Here is an 18,934-nt window from a genome sequence, read left to right as displayed (position 1 = left end):
GTGGCTTGAGTTTCAGTTTTTAAGACCAAAGAAATGACCTTCAGAAAAAGCTGTTTCCTCACTCAATAAAAGTAAGTTAAATATATACAAAATTATTTAATTATTCTTTACATTAGTTTGCAGATGTTTCTGTACATGTATCTTGTATTTCTGCAATTAGGACAATGATGTGTAGATTAGACTTAAAAACCTTGCCGAGATAGAGCTGGAGCTTTCTGTAGCTTTAGGTTCTAAGTTCATTTTCGAATGACAAGACAAGATTGGAATGTACATAATATTCAGTGAGTGAATTTTTTACTTATTTCAATATATATTAAACATTCATCTGTATACAAATGTTAATGTTTATATTGCTGTAATACCATTACCAGTTACAGGATACTCATAGACTCATAGAGTGGTTTGGGTTGGAAGGGATTTTAAAGATCATCTAGTCCCCCTGCCATGGGAAGGGACATCTTCCGCTAGGCCAGATTCCTCAGAGCTCCATCCAACCTTGAACACTTCCAGGGGTTGGGGCATCCAGAACTTCTCTGGGAAACATGTTCCAGTGCCTCACCACCTTCATAGTTGTCCTCTTTCAGTTAAAAGCTATTCCCCCTTGTCCTATCACTCCATGTCCTTGTAAAAAGTCCTTTTGCAGCTAAAAATCCCTCTCCAGATTGTGTCAGTACCTTAACAAAGATCACAAACACCTGATATTTTTAAAAGAAGCAAAATCAAAGGCATATTTGTTTCTTATTCCCTCCTGTTTTTATATTTATTGTGGAAAATGTAACCATGGTAACTTAAACTTAGTGTAAGGCATCCACAAAGTGCAATGACAAGTCATCATTTAATACAAGTGCAGGTTTTTTTTCAGGTACAGGCCTCATTTAAAGCTTAGATAATTGGAGCCAGCACACTTTGTAGATCAGCTTGGGTTTTTTTCTCTTGAAAATGGTGAATATGACTTCCTCGTGAGAAGCTGTAGGATTGTTTTGCTACCCATGCAGCAGCAAAGTTGTGATTGCCATTAGAGCTCCAAACTCCAGTGCAGCTGGAGTCTCCTGCAGGAGGAGGCTGGATCACTGCCTTTGCTGTTTGCCTGGGTGATGCTGGAGCAGTGCTTTGGAACACAGGTGTAAAGCTACTTCTCCAGTTGCTGGGTCCGCAGCACCAGTCCCTTTGTCACCTGCTTTTCTGTGGCAAGAGAGTCATTCATATGTGACTCATGGAGGACTTAGGTGATTACTGAGAAGCTTCTCTTGCAACTTTTTCCTTCTAGAAAGTGGGCTTCCTGCTTAGTATTTAAACTAAGGCTAGAGGTGCCTGCTGATGTGGGTGATTCTGTCTGTGTGAACTAACACATTGTTAAACACCTCCTGTAATTTGTTGGTGCTAAGGTAAAGTATACTTTTTTCAAATAGTTGATGCCAAGCCTGGTTATCTTAATCAGATAGTGTGTTTCCAAAAAGTGTTTTTCTTGCCTGAGGTTATTCTGTGTTTCAGGATGATGTTTGAAATTCTCTGCCACCTCTACACAGAGTATTATGGGCCTGGGACAGCAATGGGTCAAGATTCATTCAAGAAACTCAGCCTTACTTCTCCAATCTTTTCGCTGACTCTGGTATTCTACTGAAGAAGCAAGTGGGCTTCTTGATTTGCTAAGCAAGTCTGTCTTAGTCCAAGGTGCTTCCCTGGTAGTCATTACCACCCTATGTTTTTTTGATTTTGTTGTGTGTAAGATGTTGGTGAGACACTTCTGCAGAGTTTACAGAAACAGAGATGTTTTATTACCAAATGCTGTCATGCATAGCATCTGCTTACTATTTCTAGAAGTAACAGTTAGTAAATGCATAAGCATTCATGTGGCTTATATATATTAAGATCTCTCTGAGTCACTGTCTGAAGATGGGAGAATTCCTTCCCAGATATTCTGTCTTCCTGTGTTAAGTGTTAAGATACATTTACATGCCCATGTGCAAGTGAAAAACCACATCTGTGCTCCTGGGTGAAGGTTGCTTTTTCTCTTCTGGCCAGTTACAGTTTCTTTCTATACTTCTCTGTGTTGAGGCAGCTCTTGGGCATTTCAGGCACTGGAGACAGGCCTGCAGTACAAACTTCTTGGAGTTACTATGTTTTCATACTTTGATTATTCTATTGGTGTTAGAAAAGCAAGTCTGCAGTTCATGACAGCCTGTCAGCTGCCAGCTCTGCTTCCTTCATGCTGGTGTAATGCCATGTACCACAGTAATTTTTTATGTAGTATAGGATATGCAATGATTAAAAAATAAAGGCAAAACCAAACCAAAGCACAAAGTCCAACCACCACCACATTTACATTTTAGTGTGTATCACTAATTGCTTGCATTGCATTTGTTTTCATTGGTTTATTTTTAATCACTTTCCAAGCATGGCCTATGAAGAATTCTCCATTGTCAGAGGCCTCCAGTCTGGGTCCTTGCTGTCACTGCAGGATGCCTGTGTGATACAGATACTGCCATCTGGGAGATGTTTTGAGACTTCCTGTGCAGTTCAGGTATCGGAGAACTTCCTCACACATCTGTTAAAGGTTTTGCCTCTGTTCTTGCCTCCTTTCAGGTTTTTGATGCTGCCTTGTTACCTGCGTCTGGAGTTTTGCTGCTGGGGATTATAATTTTTCCTCCCATAGGAAATAACATGCCTCTGATTGTAATACTTCTGTTACCATTACAACTTATCTCTGTATACACAAGCAGTCCTTTTATTTATTCTCCCCTATTTCAGGAAAGTGAGCTCTTCCCATTGTAAAAGTAGTAATCCTCAATCCTGCTCAGTTCCTCTCTTAACACCCCAGCTGATGAGCAATTGCTTTTAACTTTTAAGCATGTTTAATCTGTTGAATTTTTATATTGTTCTACTAGTACAGTTTTTTTCTTTAATTGGATAATTTTCTTGTTACAGCCCATCCATTTTATATAGCTTAAACCAAAATAAAACTCCAGCTATCTTAATCAAGTACCAGCTACCACTATGTTTAGCTCAAGTGCTTTCTTTTTTAACCCTGAATATACTTCTTGAGGATGGAGATTTAAGGTCTTGGCCCAGTGTTATGTAGAACAAGGGTCTTAACAAGCAAATAGTTTTGTTTTGCTCTTTTAATTTACAGATAAAATGTGGAACTGTCTTGTAAACCTTGTGTATTGTCAGAAGTTTGACTTATGTGCGTAAAATCAAGCACATGTGGGTGTAAAGAAGGAGCAGTGCATAGAGATTAAAGCACAGTAGTGGATACTGGGACTTCCTTCTCTTCCAGAGTATTTGCTGAGTCTTCATTGCAGAAATTGTCACAGTACCAGTTCTGGGAAACCATCTTGAGGGGAGTCAGGGGGGGTCTTTCAGTAAATCAGAGGACATTGTTACCTTGTTCTGAGGGGAAAAATTTACTTAGCATGTGAATGATTAATTTTATTTGCTGTTTTCTTGTATGTTGTGTACACATTGGATACAGTACTTTGGGTGGTTTTCTGTTTCTTTCTATGATACATCATTGAAAGTTGACCCTTTAGCCTCAGTTTCTACTTGGATGTTTCTGTGGAAAGAAGGCATTTTTTTCCCTCTGGAAACAATAGACTTAGAGCTGGTTTTAGGATCTGCAGGAATGAGTGTCAGGATGTGACCTCTGAGGAGACCAGGAGATCTGCAAGCCAGGACTGAGCTGGTAAATCCCCTGTAAACCTTGAGAGAGTCACTTGAGGCCATGCTGCTCCCTGGGCTCGAGCACCTGGGCTGTACACAGTCGGGAAGGCTGTGCCAGCCATGCTTGCAATCCCTTCCTCTTTCTAGAGATATTGATGCAGATTAATCTGTATTATTGTTTTTCACATTCAAGAACACTAAGAAATACTGCAGTTCAGTAGCTGTTGAAAATTTAACCACTTATTTGCATCTGGGGAAGATTATTGCAAGGCATGTTTAGGGTGTGAATCCTTCCCAGCAGCCTCCCTGTAGAAGGCCTTCTGAGAGCCCTGCTGGTGCTATTCACTACGACAGAACAATGCTTTCTGTCCTTCAGGAGGCAGGTTCCCTTTCCTTTCCAGGGCTTGGCTGTGTCTCATTGCTGAGATAAGAATGCTTCTTAGTGTTTCTTTTTTCATAGCAGCTAAACTGAGTTGCTGGAGTGAGCTGAGGCCATCTGTCCTGATGCTGGAAAGGAAGAGTACAGTCTGCTGTCAGCTATCTTAAGCTCCTGGCAAATCAGGGGTGTGACGTGGGGGACTTAGGAAGGAGTCTCTCACTGAATTGCAGACCATGGTGATTAAACCAGTCTGCCCTACTTGGCATACTGGTTCAAGATGTTGCTGTTTAGTGGGGAGCATCCCAGTAATATAGACATGGCTTTTCCTGCCTCTCTGACTGGGTTCTCCTCCCCTCTTCCACGTGAGTGGGTTTGAGTCCATAACATACTGTTTGGAAAATTAGTTTCCTGCATAGTCAACAGAAAAAGTCATGGAATCACTAAAATACGCTACTGAAACATGTTTCCTGTGCTAAAGGAACTGCAAAACTTGCCAGGAAGTGCTGTGTGATAGCAGTATGATTTGTAACATTATTTATTGTAAGTAGTCTCTAATTCTGCCATGGCTGGACAGCAAGAGTTAAGATGTTAATGCATTATTAAATCATTAGTACTAGTATACAAGCATAAATTTGTTCTTAATGTGAAATATAAATCAAAAAAGCTATATCCTGATACACTCACATAGTTTTGCTTTGAGAAAGAACAGAATGAACTCTCACCTTGCCATTCCCCAGACACATAGGTTTGACATTTTTGAACTCCAAAATTCATCTCCCAGATCTGAACAGTGGCTGCTTTATGGCACTGTTTTTCTACCAGCAAGGTGCTTTTTCATTCTCACTGTGCTCTGGGATTTAGGGAATTAGAGGGGAGTAAGGCAGCTGTACCATAAGCTTAGAAGCTCACTTCTGACCTGCTTTATTCTTGTAGCTGTATCTGTGGCTGTGTCTGGAGATGTTAATAATGACATTATCTGGAGCACAGCCATTGATCAACCTTCTGATCTTGCAAGAGGATCAAGGAAGACATCTGCACTCATGCAGAATTTTACAAACATGCTTCAGGCTTTGTGCAAGTGCAGGGCCCATCTGTAAGGGCTGCATCTATAGATTTTTATCTGGGGACCAGGCATGTGTGCTGAGCATTATTTATTCCATCCATTGCTAAGTCAAAATACTGTGCAAAACACATGTATAAGAATACACAATGCCAGAAGAACTTTAACAATTGTACTATGCATACATAAAGAGCAGTTCACTTTTTTTTTTAAGAAACACAGAGCAGATACTCACTGTGTGAACTCTAAAAGTCTTCTACGGTGAGAGACAAATCCATTTAAAAGGAGATTGAATAGACTGCAACAGAGGTACTCAATCTTGGAGTCATGACTTACCTCTCTCATACCTTATTCCAATTTAAATAAATAGAGGTTGGAATCCTCATTTCTTAGAGGCAAGGTAGGGTTTAGTTGGAAATGCTTCATATTTTAGTCTGTTGGATCTTTCTTTTATTGAAGACTCTCAGCAGTTCTTACCCACAGAGGCAGGGATTTCATAAAGAACGTGCAAGATGAACTGATGTTGATGTTTGTAAGCCAGAGCAAGATTATGTGCTATCCAAAAATCCATTAGAAATAAAACAGATCAACCACAGGATATTCCTATTTCTCCAAGTACTCCACCAGTGGCAGCACATGCTGGGCTCTTCCCCAGGATGTATTGTGCAGGCAGCATGGCCATCATGCAGGTCATTAGAATGTCACCAATGTTAAGCATGAATTCATGCCTCTCTACCATTTCTCTCCAGTTGCTGTAAGGCTTTAAGAGACATTCATGAGCTAAATAATTTTTTTTTTCTCTCACAGGAAAACAATAAGCCCCTGTCAAAACAATCATTTGTTTATTCTGATGAATGTATGTGATTATTAAAAACAGAACAACCTCTTGGAGAAATGGAGCTTCCATCAAAACCTTACAAAATTCTTCCATTACCTTGTTTGGAAATGAAGAGGAGTTGGGGTAGAGAATTCTTTGTTTTCTTTTTCTTTGGAAACATCCTTATTTGGCATCTGTAAAGCATTTACATTCTCTAGTTCTGGATCAAAGTCCTTTCATGGCTCATGTTACTTATTTCCTTCTTTAACTTGAAGCACAGAAAGAAAAATGGATTTTTTCCTCCCTCAGGCTTACAGTATAAACCATTGTGAAAAGTCAAATCCTAGCTTTTAGCAAGGAAGTAGTGAGCATAAGGAATAAAACATCTCAAAATCTATGATCTGAAGAACCACCATCACCCACTTCAGAATGGGTGATGCAAGTCCCTATAGCAGCTACAAAGCGTTTAAGGTAAAATTTAGTAAAACTAAACTAATTTAACTGTGCTGCTGAATTTCTTTCATTCCTCATGTTCCAAAGGTTTGTGCTTTTCAGGGGAAGACCTTTGTCCTCCTCAGCCTGTGTAGCAGCTAATACAGTTGGCCAAGTATTGGGGTACAAACTGCAGTTGGACCAGGAACTAGAAAGATTACAAGAAAAACCCTATTTTCTTCGTTTGATGAATAGCAGGATGAAATTTGGAGTTGGCAGAAGTATTTTCTGATAGAAGAACAAGAAACCCGTGTGTATCAGCTATGGCACGTTATCTTGTGTTAAACTTGCAGGAGAGTGTAGATAGTTTTGTTTCTGAATGCAAAACAAACTCTTTCCAAGTCTGCCCCTCCCATTGGTTCTATGCCCCAAAGAGCTTGGTGTTTCTGCTTATTTTCAGAGCTGTGCTGGCTGTTTGCTGGCTTTCTGCCTTCTGTACACACATGGAGCTGAGCCCCATCACCCTCTTCAGCTTGCAGACAAGCTTCTAGGCTGTGGCCTGTGACCTTGAATATTAGTTTCCTCCTGTTTCCAAGTATTGCTACAGAAGTGTATGTAATGGTTGGGTTTGATTTATCTTCTAGGAAGAATTTGGATGTATATCAGTTTTAGCATGGCTTGGAAGGATGCAATTAGCTTGAGGCAAGCCAGTATAATAGTATATGTATCCTTTGTTCTCCTGGAAACAAATCATAAATTCTCATCTATATTTTAGTGTGTTGAGATATTTAAATTGGTTTCCTTCACAGACCTTCATTCTGCGAGGTTCTAGTCTAGTCCTTGGTGTAAGGGAAAGTACTGTAGTGCAAAGCGTATCTAACTATAAAGCAATGTGGACTACAGGCTGTTGGGCTGATTTGTTTCCATTAGCTTGCATCCAGCAGATCTGAACTTATTCCAGAGTTCCAGCATTCCTCCAAAAATAATGTTACTGATACCCTCTGTCACACTGTTCTCCCTACAGAGCTCTGAGCCACGTAATTTCTCTAATGCAAGGGAAAAAGCCCCTCCCTTTGGATTATGAGCTAAACCCTACCTTCAGAGAGAAACACAAACTATCACAAACAGTGCTGCTCCCTCCGTGGTAGCAACTGCATATTGGTCACTGCGTTGTTCCACACCCCTTGTAATTAAATGCAACTTCAGGTATTGCTTTTCATTCTTTGTGTGACGTGAAAAATTAAATCTTTTGCTTGCTTTTGGGCCCTGTGAAAAATGTAGTTGAGTTTGGGATTTGCTATCAGAACATTCTCAAATCTTACCTGAGTCTTAAGAACTGGTGTTGGACTCCTGCTCAGGCACAGGCCCTTTCTTCCTCTCTGCACATTGAGAAGGGATGAATATGGATTCCATATTTTGCTTGTGCAGTGTTCTTCACTCTCAAGACTGCAACCTTGGATAACTGACCAAGTGGTTTCTTTCCAAAATTAATCTGTTTAAGCTGATGGATTTCAACACTGCTGGCCTGCATCCATTGGCTGTATCCCACTGGCTACCCTAATACTAGACAGAAATTAAGATTATGCAGGTACTGTGAAGTGAAAAGACCAGGGTTATGAAATCTTCCTATATGAAAAAAAAATATGGTTTCCTGATGCAACTGAGATTAAAAATGGATATTTTATATTAGTGTGACAGTTCAATAACTTTAATCTTGAAGATGCAAGTGAAAAAGAGATTTCAGAACTAGGGATTATAAGTAACTAATTGCTATAGTTTCTGTAGTAAAGTGTATAAAGAGAGGTTGGTGTAGTGTCCATTTGAACTCTAAATTATATATTTTTAGGGAGTGTGACTAATTAGATGAATACAACTTAGACAATTACCTGATGTTTCACTCAGAGGGGTACAGGGGATGTTTCAATGTAACAGGAATCCTACCCCCTGGAGACTGCTGAATTCTTTAAAGGTCAGGCATACTTCAAAATGTAAGTCAGTGAAAAATTTCTTTTCATGTTTCCCCTAAAATATTATTGACATAGAAAACTTAAGATATTTTATATACACATAAATGAAGTAGCGCTGAGAACAGAAAATTTGAATACTGAGCTTCCCCCTTGTTAATCTGGTTTTGCTCATCCTTCTTTTCCCCAATTTCTTTTTCCTCTTTTTTTTCCCTTAGTACTTCAGTATCAGTTGGTATAGAGTGTCTGTTGTGGTGGAGTCTAGACTCCACAGCCAAGCCTGCAGCTCCATAGTGTGGTGAAGCATCTAATTTGTTGGGGTTTTTTGTTGGTCTTGTTTTTTTACATTTTTGGGGTTTTTTCTGTTGGAAAGTTAAAGCAGAATCAGATGGCTTGGTGTTTTCCAGGGAAAAAGAACAGGAGATAAAAGTAAAAACCCCAAACAGCAAAGTAACACAAATCTCTCTGGCCCTTTTTATGTGATACAAGGCAGTAGACTTACCTATTTTCTAGATTGAGCACTGGCTTATGTGACAAATTGCTGGAAATTTTGTTGGAGCCTCTTGTCAGGAATGGTAAAGATGGGTATGTATTTTCACAGGCAGGCCACTAACATGTTGCTTTAAGAACTGAAGTGAGGCTAATGCTTTCTACTGTCAGTGAAATCTTTCTCTTTTGCGGACATGCATTTCTAGACTGCCATAACCAGAAAGGAGTTGACCCTGTTTAGCCTGTCTAGTTGTCATCTGCCTTAATTCCTCCCCTGTTTTCAATACCTAGTGCTAATTACATGGACATCAGCAAGAGAGGTGCTAGCTCAGACCAACTGTGAGAACACCTTAATATATGAGGGAGTGTTTATTCCTTTTTGATTAACATAGCAGAAGGCTGTAATAATCATAATTCCAGCTTTAAATTCACAGCTTCTTATTGTATCATATGTCTAAGCCTTGCTGTGCATTTACTACATGGCTGCAGAAGTATAATCAAGAAGTATTTGAAATGAGAGGAGGCCTGTGTCTGGACAAGTGGAGGTGCTTCTAAGGTCTCCTCTTTGCCCCTCTCTGCGCTTATCAGTGGATTGATTCACTTTGTTTCACATCACACTGTCCCCACCTCACCCCCGGTCCCATGTAAATATTAAACAAGTAGGTCTAGGAGGAAAATAACTTAATGGGATAAAAAGTATCATCCTTGGGAAAAAATAATAGAATAAATTGCACCTTGTGGAAAAAGAATCATACTAAAACAGAAGGAAGAAGACTTGGAGAGGGCAGTGACAGGCAGCTTGAAACGTCTGAGATGACCACTCCCTTTCCACCTTGCAGTCACCCTGTGTGCTGGAGCAGTGCAGGAGGGAAGATGGCAACAGCAATGATTAGTTACTGCCTCTGGTGTTCTGCTTGCCAGTCTCCTGCTGTGGCCAGTCTGCCCTTCCATTTCAAATTCACACAGCTCTGTATGTTTGTGCTTGTTTCCCCCACAGCAGACACTGCTAATGATGCTTATACATCACTCTAATCTGACTCCCACTGATACGTAAAGGGGAAGAATGGGCAGCAAGATGTTCACATGCTGCTGTTAGAGGATAGGCAACAGGTAGGGACCAGAGGCATGCCAGGTATCTGGCACTATTAGAGATAACAAATATGTCTTCTGGTATCTGTTCTGTCCTTCATCCGTGCTCAGCAGTGGCAAACAAACACTGCTGAGGAATATGCTGACTGTGTGTACTTAGTTTCCTTCATGAGGCAGGAGCCAAACATATGTCTAGGAACAATTGCACCCTCCATCTGTGAGTGATCATCATGCTTAAATGCAACAGCAGACCTGACTTTGGAGTGAAAAACAGAGCAGAACTCCTCCCCTGCCTCTGCTCAACAGTGCAGGCAGAGCAGGAGCAGGGAAGAGGGTAGCAGTGCAGACTTTTGGCTGCCTTAAAGTGACCACATCCTGTTAGGCTGCAGAAACATCAGACTAATGCAGAGATCTGTCTGTTTGAAGATGCAGGAGGGTTTGTAGGGATTCAGCAGATAATTTGCAGACATGTTTGTATTGCTGCAGGAAGAACAGGGTGCAGGGAGAACTCCTGAACTTGCTCTTTTGTGTAGGCTGTTCACCCATTTCCCACCCATATCCCACCTTACTACAGCATGTATATACAGTAAAATGGATTTATTTCAACGAGATTGCTTTCTTCCCTGATAGCACATGGGAAGTGCATAACTCTTAACACTGAGTCTGTGGTGGCCGAGTAATGCTCAGAGCAGTGGCCAGTGGCCTTTACCTGAAATCCTTCTCCAGCTGATGCCTTGAGACTTAAAGCATCATAGCGTTGTCAGAGGGTGTTCCTCACAAAGCAGGAGAATTTCCTTCTACAGGCAGCAAGCCAAGCAGCATGAGGAACAAGCACCATGCAGGACCACTGTGGCATGAGAGAGAATTAATGGGGAGTCTCTCAAGTCCTAAGCCAATATCCAAACGAAGACTTGCACTATTACCCCATCTGAAAATGACATGTGAGATCTTAACCAAAGGCTGATCATTGATGATGATGATGAAGTTCTGTTGAAGTCACATGCCTAGAAAGTGTGCCTGGGAGTTTCATTGAGCTCAAGTAGGTATAAGAATGCTAAGAGGCTTTCCTGACACAAAATCTAAGTGAGGAAGTGTCTCATATGTGTGTGACTGCTGATAGCAAATGGCTAAACAATCCAGTTTAGATGGAACTGGAGGAACTTTGGTTTTTCTGTGGACAAAATGAAAAGGTGAAAAAATAAAAAGGCAGACATCTATGATACTGGGCCCATACATTACCGAATATAATTGTGTTGTGGACAGAAGATCAAGAAATCTAAGTGTGGGCAACTGCAGCATATTTGGGGCAGTTCTGTTCTTCCTTTCTGTTGGACAGAAATTGCTTTAGTGCTAAAGTTCAAACTTCCATGTTCCTATTTTGCTTTTTGAAATATGCAATAGGGGGTTGTGTTTCACAGAAGACTTCAACTGGATGCACAGAACCCTCTTAGGATTGGGTATGGGTCAGCAAGGAACAAATGTACCCACTGTCCTTAGAGGGTTTCTTTCCACTTCCCTGTCAGAGGCCCGGTGTAGCCCTAGGGCTTTTTCCTTTCCAAATACAGGCTTAATCCAGGATGACAGTATCTGGCAAGCTCAATTGTGTTCTCATTAAGGATGCTGCACACCTGTTTTGATGGTACTTGTTAATGTCTCAGTATGGAAAGTGAACATTAGTGCTACAGATTTGAGAGTTGCAGGCATGACCATTATTTAAAAAGTTAGCTAATGGCTTTGTGACTCTTCTTCAAAAAAAAGGGTAGCTGCGCATTTGGCATCATTTCACGTGAAAATGTGTCATGGAATTAGTTATGTACCAGCCTGGGCTAAGAAGTTGTTGAGTAAAATAGCTCAGAAAAGCTTTTGTTGATTGTACATGACTGGAACATAGTTGTTTGTGCTATTTTGTGAACAGGAGAGGAGGACATTGTACTTTCAGAGAAATCTTGGACTCCTTTACTGTGTGGGTAATGACTGTAACACTGTGACTACTCTTGGCAGTTCATGTAAATGATCCTTTAAATGGGAAGTGTAAATAAAATTGTAAGGACCTTTGTAAACTGAGAGCTGTCTGGTTAATATGGGATGTGAACATTTTCTGCAGTTCTGCATGTCTCTGGGGGGCTTTCCAAGGAGTGGTTGGTCCTCCTAGACACCATCCTGTGGGGCCTGGGAAAAGGAGCTCGCATGAGACTCTGCTTGTTGGGAAAAAAAAACTTGAGAAAAATATTATTACACTGTCATGACCCATCTCCTCTATGATCACTAGCTCATATCTAGCCCAGTTATTGACTCCTAGGCAACTGGGCTCCTACTGCACTGCAGATTTCCATTCTGATGATTTATCTCCCTGACAGGAAAGTGTCAGTGGTCCCAAAGAAGGTACAAGGATTTGTACCAGATTTTTGGATCAGAATGTGAGGAGAGCAAAGAACAAATCTAAAAAATAATTTTCCTTATGTATCCACCAAGTTTATCTGCAGGGAGAAGGCTACAGTGAATGCTAGGTCATTGGAAATAGGCCTTTATAACAAAACAGACCTGACTTCAGTGTGGTGAGCATGTTTTTCAGCAGAGTCTGAGAGTGGACTGTCAAAACTGAATTTCTGGCCTGAATTGGTGAGACACAGAAAGTACTGGATTGTCTCACTGGGTTTTTTTTTTTTTTTCCCTTTAAAAGACTAATTTATATTAAAACTATTTTACCATTAAGACCCCTTTAAAATAGTAGGAGTCAAAACATGTTGTAAATTGTGTGATATTTTTAATCCCCACTTATAATGATGCCACAACTGCTTCCTTGCTGGATTGGTTTTCTTCCATAGAAGACACTTCCCTTTTTTTTAACTACTTAGAGTCACCTCATACTGTAATTAAGGTTTGAAAAGCCATAAATCACTGTCATATTGGATGTGTTGCAGTATATGGGAGTTTCTTACTGCAGAATCTAACTTGTGGGAAAATACCTGGCCTTTGTGTGACAGGGAGGAGGGGAAGAGGGACTCTTCAGTCCTTTGCTCTTCAGTTACATGTCCTTGGAAAAAATGTAATTACTCTCATTACCTTCAGCATGTGTGTAACTCCTGCTACTGTGCATTTTACCAATGATTTTAATCAAATCACATGCTTCAGGGATTTAGCTTGTAAACTCTGAGGGGTAAGAAAGAATGTCAATTTACCCCTTCATGCTTTTTTTTCTTCTTTTTCTCCTCCCCCCTTTCCAGCCCCTGGCCTTGCATGCTTGGCTGTGCACTGGTGCTCGAGTCACACTGACAGCCAGCTCTGAAGGTGGAACTGAAGTTTCCCCCAGGTCAGCTCAACAGGAACATGAATGATGTTCATTTTCTCTACAGCATGAGGCAGGGACTATGGGGCTAGTTTGTTTGCTTATTAAACTGTACTTTTTATCTAGTATGTTAGCTTATGAAAAATTAAATAATATATTGAGTAGGAAGACACCGGGACTGTAAGGAGTTACCAGATTTTTCAAGATAGCTACTACAAAAAGAGGTAAACCCCCCCCCCAAAGACTCCTGTCAAACAGTTGTGTCTGTCTGATGGGACTTGACAAATGGATTTGCACGCACAGATGGAAGGAAGGGAGAGGTTAAGGGTTCGGCTTCTCCTTCTACCCGGGCTTGGGACAGCGCGTTCGTTGCTTTCCCTCAGCGCGGTGGGAACAAGCTCGGCCCCTCAGAGCTCGACCCTCAGGGCTGAAGCCGGCGCGGTGCCCTCGGGGCAGCCCTGCGGCGTGGAAAGGGTACCCCGGCCCGGGCAGCGCCGTGTCCCTGAGGGGCCGCGGCCCGGGCAGCGCCGTGTCCCTGAGGGCCCGCGGCTGCTCCCGTTGCGGGTCGCCCCGGCGTGCAGCAGGTGCCCGGGACCCCGGCCGGGGCGTGGGGCGGGTCCGTGCGGGTCCCGCCCGGTCCGGCGGCACCGCCCCCCGCGCTGCCCGGCGGGGCGGGGGCGCCGAGAGCCCCGGGCGGCCCTCGCTCCGCTCCGCTCCGGCAGCGGCCGCCGGCGCGAACAAAGGCGGCGGCGGCAGGCGGCGGTGGCGGCGCGGCCGTGCGCGGCAGCCCGCCCGCCCCTGCTTCCTGGGCCGGACCAGGCGAGGCGGCCCCCGCCCCGCCGCGAAGCGGAGCCGCCGCCGCCGCAGCAGCGCCGGTCGCGGGGCGCGCTCGCCGCCCGTCGCGGGAGCTGCATGTGCACGGGAGCCGCGGCGGAGGATGGCCGTGCTCAAGCTCGCCGACCAGGTGGGCGCCGCGGGGCGGGCGGGAGCGGGCGGGCTCAGCCTCAGCCGCAGCCTCCGCGGCGGTGCGGGCGGCCGGGGGAGGCCCTTCCCCCTGCCGGGGGCCGCCGTGGAAGCCCCTCCGCGGGGAGCGCCGTGTGGTGCCGGGTCCCCGCTGCCCGCCGAGCCGCCGCCGATGCGCTTCTCTTCGCTTCCCGGCGGACATTGTCTGTGTGCGGCGGGCCGGGGGCTCGGAGCCGGGGCTGCGCAGGGCGCAGCTCGCCGGGGTCGCGGCAGCCGGTAGCGGGTGCGGGCTCTCGCCCGTCCCCGCCGAGCTGCCGCCCCGCGGTCCCCGCTGAATCCCTGACATCTCCCGTCGGCGGGGTGGGATGGAGGTGGGTGTCGGCTCGTTTCGAAAGGCCTCTCGGCTCTGCCTATCGTTCCTTTGGCTTTTTCCATCGTTTCATTGCCGTGCCACACGTAGAAATAATTTTTCCTTTTTACTTAGGAAGTGCCTCTTCGGATAAGCTGTTGCCGTTCTTCACAAGCTGCTAGGAAAACCTGTAGTATTAACATTTGGATCGTGTTAATTTTAGCAGTGGGTAGATAGCTGTAATCAGTATTAAGTATTTCTTATCACTGGTAGCTAGAAGCATTTATAAATATTTCATAAATTGATATTATGACTCCCACATCCTGGTTTATCCATATACTCTACCAACTGTTACACACTTTGCGTGCTTTAATCTGCTATTTTTAATTCAGCGTGGTCTGCCTGTGATCTGCAGCGTGGGTGTCCTGCAAGCCTCTGACCCTTCCTGTGGGTTTCAGAAGGACTGCCTGCAGCCAGCCCCTCTCCAAATACCCGTACTTGGACATCACAAGTCTTGCTCACAGTCTATTTACGCTTTTCCAAAAAAATCTTCCACATGCCCAAAGCTGCCACATAGCACATTGAAAAGAGTTTTGAAAGCAGCAAATGATAAAGCTGCTTCTAAAGTGAAAGCAATACTAGGGGACCAGACTATAATGTGTTTTCATGTGTAACAGAAGGCAGTATTTATGGGCTGCCTCCTGACATGTCCCTTGAATATCCTCATCTTTCGATCTGATGGTTATGGCTGGCAATGAAAGTATTTCACACCATGAGGCTTCACTACCCCATGGTGCACAGACCGAGTGTCACAAATAAGGAGATTCAGGTGGGAGCTGTGTGTTAAATATCCAAACAGCAAGCATTAATATAAAAAATATGTGTGTTACAAAGGACCAAAATTGTACCATTTCAGTACTTTTTACATGTTTAGTGAAGCCCTTGAATTTACTGTCTTTAGTATTTTTAAACCTTTGCTGACATCTTACAGCGAGATTTTTGCTGCAGCAGCAGTAGAAGTCAAAATTTATTTAAGTCTAGTAGATCACGTCTTGATGAAGTCTGTAGTGCTGTAGAAAAATGATAGACTGTTGTCTTAGGGTTCTCCCTTTTTTGTCTTCTCTAAGAACTCTCAAAGCAGAGGGAGGAAACTCCTCAGAGCTGCTGTGACACCCCTGCAGTGTACCTACATTGAGAATACTGAAAATTTTGGTGAATGCTCATCATTGTTCCTGGTCAGGCTGTGGCCTGGGACATGATAAGACAGGCTGATAGTTTTTCTTTGTGGACATAGGTTTCCTGTTGTTTATAGAGGGATATGTTGGTCTACCTGTACCCATCCTACTGGGTCTCTTTTCATTTCCTTAATTTTCTTCAACAGATCTTTTTCTTTCACTTCGGAGAGAGTGGAGGAGGGGCAGGACACATTCAAAGCTGGCTGTGGTGCTTCCTCTTAAACCAAGAGCAGAAGTGTTTGTGTGCCTGTTTCTGTGTGCTCAGAGCTGTTGCTGGTGGAGCCATTCCCACCTGCAGCCCGAGCAGTGTCACCAAGGCACAGGGGCTGCACCGCAGCAGCTCTGTGTGCATCAGGGCAAGCTCTGCTTCTCTTCTGTATCACATTGGAGGGGTGCTGGCCCACCTTTAGCAGAGAGAGATGCAGTAACAGCAGCCTCATATGGTTATAGATAGACTCAGTCAAAAGAGAGGTGAATCTCTGCTGGAAAATGATGTGTCTGAGAAGATTTGCATTCCTGTAACCATTCCTGCATGTACTCAGGCTCACTGGGGTTGTGGGAGCAGACTCCTGCATTTTTTCCTGCTCTTGAAGATTGAGGCAGCTGTGACAGTGATAACTTGCAGCGATTCAGGAAACGGTTTCCTTTTTCTTAAACACCAAAAGCCACAGCTCACAATGTCCTGCAGTGAGATTTGGAGTATGAGGGACACTCCATGCATCCCTGCAGTGGTCAGGACCCGTGCTGCTGTGAGTGTGGGCTGCTCTTTGTGATCTCCTCCTTGCCTCCGTACTTGGCTTTTCTTACCAAGTGTATCTAACAGCACAGGTAGTATTCAGACAGATGAGAAATTAATCACACTGCTTCTCATACGTGCTTTGAAGACAGATATGTGTTAGTAGTTGCTGCTTTTTTGATACAGCTGAAAGGTGCTAAAGTATTGCTACACTTAAACCTTAAAAGAGACAATCAGTTCTTTTAGCTGCATTCACTTGTTAGGCAGGAGAGCTTAGTTTAAGAGTTTAGTGTTAGTGTAGGTTACTTGAATTTGCTTCCAGTGATGGTAATTATTAGCTCATCAGTTGAGCCAAGAGAAACCTGTAAGTGGTTTAACCACAGGAAGTGTATCCTACCATTGTTCGTTTCTAAATTAATTTCTTTCAGGCATGTAACTAGTCACTTTTGAATGACTAAATGTTAAGCAGAAAACAAGCTCAAATAATTAATAAAATTTAAACTAATTCATAGGATTATAATCTTTGTGCATAGTTGTGTCTGTGCATTTGTAAACATTCTGATATTCTAAATATTTCTGTTGTCATATACAAATATTGCAAAACTTGCTTTAAACCTTAACACATTTATCTGGTCCTTTTCCTAACTATCTCTGCTGTGAATGTTAATTACAGCAAGCATGCAAGTTGTTTTAAGGAAAGAAAAAACTTTTTTTCCTTTCAATTCTAAGAGTTATTGCTGTACTGTTCCCTATCCAAGTCATTGGCTGTACCTTTTCCATTTCAAGAAGCATTAGTATTTTATATTATGTGAGGGTACAGATGTTTATAGTAAAAGGTTGCAATTAAGCTAGAGTTCAGAAGGAGCAGAAGACAAGTGCTCCAACAAGTGAGCAGCCAGAGGCTTTCAGGTGTGAGTGGTGTTCTCCAAGGGTGAAGGTATTGATTTGCTTGTGACTTTCATGGCTGCTTTTTGAGTAGCAGTTGTTGCCTGGACCCACCTTTCTGATCCTTTGAATAATCAGCAGATGTAAGGCTCTTCCTGCTGCCACTCTCCCTGCCTGCTGTCTGCAGCTCTTTGCCCAGCTTATTCTTCATACTAGCACCAAGTAACCTGGTTTCTTGAGAACTGTTTGTTTGCCACTGGCAAACTTTTCCAGAGAAAGTCTGGTAGCTGATGTCCCATCCAGTGTGCTTTTCATCTTCATGGTTTCCACTGCTGGTTCTGGGCAGCAAACAGACAATTGCTTCTGTCAGCACTGTGTGAAAAGGTAAAATATCTTAAAATAATCCTATATGTAAACTTCTGTGATTCACCTTTTGAAAATTATTTTGGAAGAACCTAAAGTTTCTCCATCTTATTTTCAGTTTTGCCTTGCCAGTTGGGGCCTTCCTTGCAGAGTTGCCACCTCTGCCCCCAGGCCTGCAGGTTGTCTCTTTAGCTAACTCTATCATCTTCTTTCTGTTTAAAGCCAACAAAGCCGCTCTGTGCATGGCTGTTTGATTTGGGATACCAGCTCTGCCTTCACCTCCGTGGCACAAATGTGCTCATTGTGCCCGTCAGAGCGGGGTGTGTGTGGGACAGGGATTGATGCCTGTCAGAGCTGATGCAAGCTCCACTGCCTGCTGGTGGTTATAGTTGTGCATGTTTGCAGAGGAAATGTATACCTCTGTCTTTGAAAGATGCTGAGAAGATTTTCTATAAACAAAAATAAAATGGGAAGTTACCTAGGAAGTGCAGCCTGTGTAGCTGCTGTTAAGAGATGTAGTGCTTGGTGGTTTCATGCCCGCACTGCCAGATCCAGTGAGAAGCTTGCTGTAAATTTGAGACAGACATGGGCTCTAGCTAGCCTTGGGCCAGTGCATCTGGAGGGTCATAGTTTACTGTGACTTCAGAGTCATCAGCCCAGGCCCTGTATGTACAAAACAACAGAATTACTTTTAGGCTGCCCTCACAAGCATGCATATGCATGCATAAGGGTAATGGAGCCCAGATGAATGGTAGTGTATGTGCTTAGGCTGCTATTAACTGCAAGCCCTCATCCTGTCTCCTGGTATTTTGCCTGTTGCCCTTGATTGCTGAGGGTAATGCAGTGTGACTAGAACTGAAAGAACCATTTCTCTCCCTTCCCCAAATGTTTTCCTGTGTTTGACAGTTCTTTGCTGACCATCAGGATCTTTTTTATTATGGTCACAGAGAAACAGCGTTAAACAGATGTTTAAATAATTTTAAACAGATGTCAAAGATCATAAAAATCTGCTGGGCAAAGGCTGGACTTGTGTCTGAACACACTTAAAACCAAAATGAATACAACAGTAACAAACAGTCTCCTACGAAAACCAATTACATTTCCAAGTGATGGTGTGTCTAACTTATTTCAGAATCATTCAATTGACAGTAATGTCTTTCTGTGTATCCTTTCTCTGTGACATGTAAAAGCATCTGAGAAAATGCCCCTGAATCTACTGTATAAAAT

General features: G+C 43.1%; 1 protein-coding gene across 1 annotated transcript in view; it reads left to right on the top strand.

The window, feature by feature from the left end:
• Positions 1-14,096: 14,096 nt before the first annotated feature.
• Positions 14,097-18,934, top strand: part of ANKRD44 (ankyrin repeat domain 44) — a 128,046-nt gene continuing 123,208 nt past the window's right edge. Inside the window, exon 1 of the mRNA XM_053947044.1 lies at positions 14,097-14,140. Coding sequence (XP_053803019.1) covers positions 14,114-14,140 — 27 coding nt within the window. The 5' untranslated portion in view covers positions 14,097-14,113. The remainder of the gene's footprint in view (positions 14,141-18,934) is intronic.

Source organism: Vidua chalybeata, chromosome 7 (genome assembly GCF_026979565.1).
Source record: "Vidua chalybeata isolate OUT-0048 chromosome 7, bVidCha1 merged haplotype, whole genome shotgun sequence".
NCBI classification, from domain to species: Eukaryota; Metazoa; Chordata; class Aves; order Passeriformes; family Viduidae; genus Vidua; species Vidua chalybeata.
The sequence above is the reverse complement of the archived record's forward strand: the minus strand, read 5'-3'. Positions and strand labels throughout refer to the sequence as shown.